The sequence below is a fragment of the Myotis davidii genome, unplaced genomic scaffold (assembly GCF_000327345.1).
Source record: "Myotis davidii unplaced genomic scaffold, ASM32734v1 scaffold865, whole genome shotgun sequence".
NCBI classification, from domain to species: Eukaryota; Metazoa; Chordata; class Mammalia; order Chiroptera; family Vespertilionidae; genus Myotis; species Myotis davidii.
Genome location: NW_006296406.1, coordinates 109,597 through 112,327, shown reverse-complemented (window position 1 = coordinate 112,327; position 2,731 = coordinate 109,597). Strand labels below are relative to the sequence as shown.

The following is a 2,731-nucleotide window of genomic DNA, read 5'->3' as shown; positions in this document are numbered from 1 at the left end:
CAGAGTGCTATGAGGCTGAACTAAGACATGGATGCTGGGCCACTGAACACCACTTCCCCAGGGCAGCCCACATCCAAGGCTGGGGAGGATTTTCCCATCACCACTTTCTTTCAGAACCTCCCTCCCTCTGAATGAGGATATAATGCAACAGCAGCCAATTTTAGCGTGTACATCCACACTGAGCCAACTCTTCTGTGAACTCAGCTTGGCCATCTTTCATCCCTGGGCCTAGGGTGGCACTCACTATATGTGTGAGCTGATGGGGAGACATCACTGTAATAGTCCTGGATGTTGCAGACATCTGGGTTGCCTGCCTGTGCCACTTCCGTGTTTATCGTAGTTATAATTCTCTCCTGTATATGCCACAGTCTTGAACTCTGTGTCTACCACTATGATTCTCCTACAGGAGCTTGCCATAAACTTCATATGGCCTTGCCCTGGCTGCATGGCTCAGCTGGTGGGAGCATTGCCCCGTATATCAAAAGGTTGTGGATTTGATTCCTGGTCAGGGCACACCCAGGTTGGGGAGTGCATGGGAAGGAACTGATTGATGTTTCTCTCAAAGCTGTGACCCTTCAGTCCACAGGCCAATGCTCTAACCACTGAGAAAACCAGCTAGGGCTACTTTTTTGTTTTTATTTATTTTTAGAGACAGAGGAAGGAAGAGAGCGAGAGACATAGAAACATTGATGAGAGAGAATGTCATCTATGTCACCTTCCATAACCCTCAGTAAATGGGTTGGAGCAGTATTGGCAGATGTGGGATGTGCTGTCTCCAGACCCTGGTTGTGTGATAGCCCTGGCATAGACCACGGAAATCCTAAAATACTTCACTGATGTGGTCAACTGCTGAGTCTTCATAAGGTTTATCGCAGACTCTCTGGGACACAGGTGCTTTACTAAGGCCTCCAACATCCTAGCTCCCTTTGCTCATCTGGCCCAGTTACCATAATATGTTGGTATAGCGGGCCAATGTCAGGTCACACTGAATGTCCATATGTTCTGGGCCTCTTTGGAATATGTTGTGGCAGAGACCAGGGCAGTTAACACAGCCTTGGGGAAAGCCCGGGAATGTATACTGTCGCCTGTCACGCATGGATGTGAATTGTGTCTGGTCCTCCTTGAGCGCGATGGAAAGAATACATTTGCCAGACCACTGGCTACATAGTATGCATCTGAAAATAAGTTCATCTGTTGTAGTAAATATTTCATATCTGCAATTGGGGCTCTGACTGGATTGGGTTTGAAGGCAGCTACTGCCATTCTTCGGGATTCATCAGTATTGTAGGGGTCACACAGGTCACTCAATAGAAATGTGTTAGAGACCACCACTCCTGCAACATCTAGTTTTTTGTTTTTTTAAAACAAAGTCACAGACTTTTTTGAGGCAGATACATTTCCTAGCAAGGAAGGAAAGGGTCTTAAAAGTTCCTGGAGCAACTGGTTCCTGTGTACTTCTTACAGGAAGATGGAAATTGGGGTGGAGGACTGGGGTGCAGAATTAAGGCACAAGTAGCTCACCAATGAGGAGCAAGGCAGGAAGAGAGGGGAGAGAGGCCTTAGAGGAGGAAGAGAAAGAAGAAACAGAAGGATCCCTGAGGAAGGTGAAGGAGGAGTGGGTGGGGAAGTAGGCCTTGGGGAGGAGATGACAGCTTAGGAAGGTGCTGGCCTCAGTTCATGTACAGGGCTGACCAGGCCAGATATCTCTTGCCTGTGTGGGCTCAGCTGGGCCTGCTCCAGAGGAAGAAGTTGCAGCGAGAAGAGGGGTCAGTGGAAGGCCCCCGGGGCCTGGAACACACATAGAAGTGGTGGCCCTGGTTGGGTCCTGCCTTCTTCACAGTTCGCATCACACATGGCTCCCCGTGGCCCCCACAGAGCGGCATGGGCAAGGGACCCCCCAGTACAGACTTCCAGAATGAGGTCCGTAGCTCCTTCTCATCCTTGGCCTCTGCATCCTTGGCCTGCCCCTCTACCCCTTTGCCCATCACCTTGTCTTCTGGGATCTTTGGAGTCACAAGGGCACGCAGGTTAGGAAGCTCCAAATTGGTTGAAGCTTGGAGACGGCTGGAGGATGGCTGGAAGTAGTTAATCAGTTTTTTCTGGCCTTTGCTGGAGCCAGCCCGACTCGGCCGAGGCCTGATGGAGTGCACATGGGCTTTGTTTTGGCGCATCTGTCCCTGGGTTTGACTGCTGGGCTGCAGCACTGACTGCTTGGGCACAGGCTCTTGTTTGGGATGGACCAGGAAATGAAGGATCTTGAGCTGGGTGCCTGAAAACTCAGGGAGGAAGCGGGTGCAAAGAGGAGGGCATTGTTTTGCCGGCACAGAAGACACGTTCAAGACTGCACCCACGGGGCAATGGTCAGAGCCCATCACCTCAGGCAGCAGGAAGGAGTCCTGGAAGGTGTCTGTAACCAGAGTCCTGTCTCCCAGCACATAATCAATCCGGGAACCATAGTTCAGACGGCGGGCACCAGTGATTGTTGACCAGCAGGTAAAGGCCCTCTCCTGCTTTGGATGGAAGCAGCGGTAGGCATCAATAAAAGCCCCTACTTGGGACCCACCCTGGCAATCCAGCTTACTGAGCAGGCCGTCCATCCACCTGCGTCCTGGGTCCTCTTCAAAGCATTCCAGGTTGACTGCATCCCAGTGGTCAATGGGGCGATGCGCTGTGTTCAAGTCACCCAGAATGATCACATGGCTGCCAGCTGGCAGAGAGGGTTCCTGCTGGG

At 51.4% G+C, this 2,731-nt stretch overlaps 1 protein-coding gene across 1 annotated transcript in view; it reads right to left on the bottom strand.

Annotated features, from left to right (window-relative positions):
- Positions 1 to 1,641: 1,641 nt before the first annotated feature.
- The window catches only part of LOC102766559 (DNA-(apurinic or apyrimidinic site) lyase 2), a 1,956-nt gene continuing 866 nt past the window's right edge, over positions 1,642 to 2,731 (bottom strand). Inside the window, exon 2 of the mRNA XM_006771420.2 lies at positions 1,642 to 2,601. Coding sequence (XP_006771483.1) covers positions 1,722 to 2,601 — 880 coding nt within the window. The 3' untranslated portion in view covers positions 1,642 to 1,721. The remainder of the gene's footprint in view (positions 2,602 to 2,731) is intronic.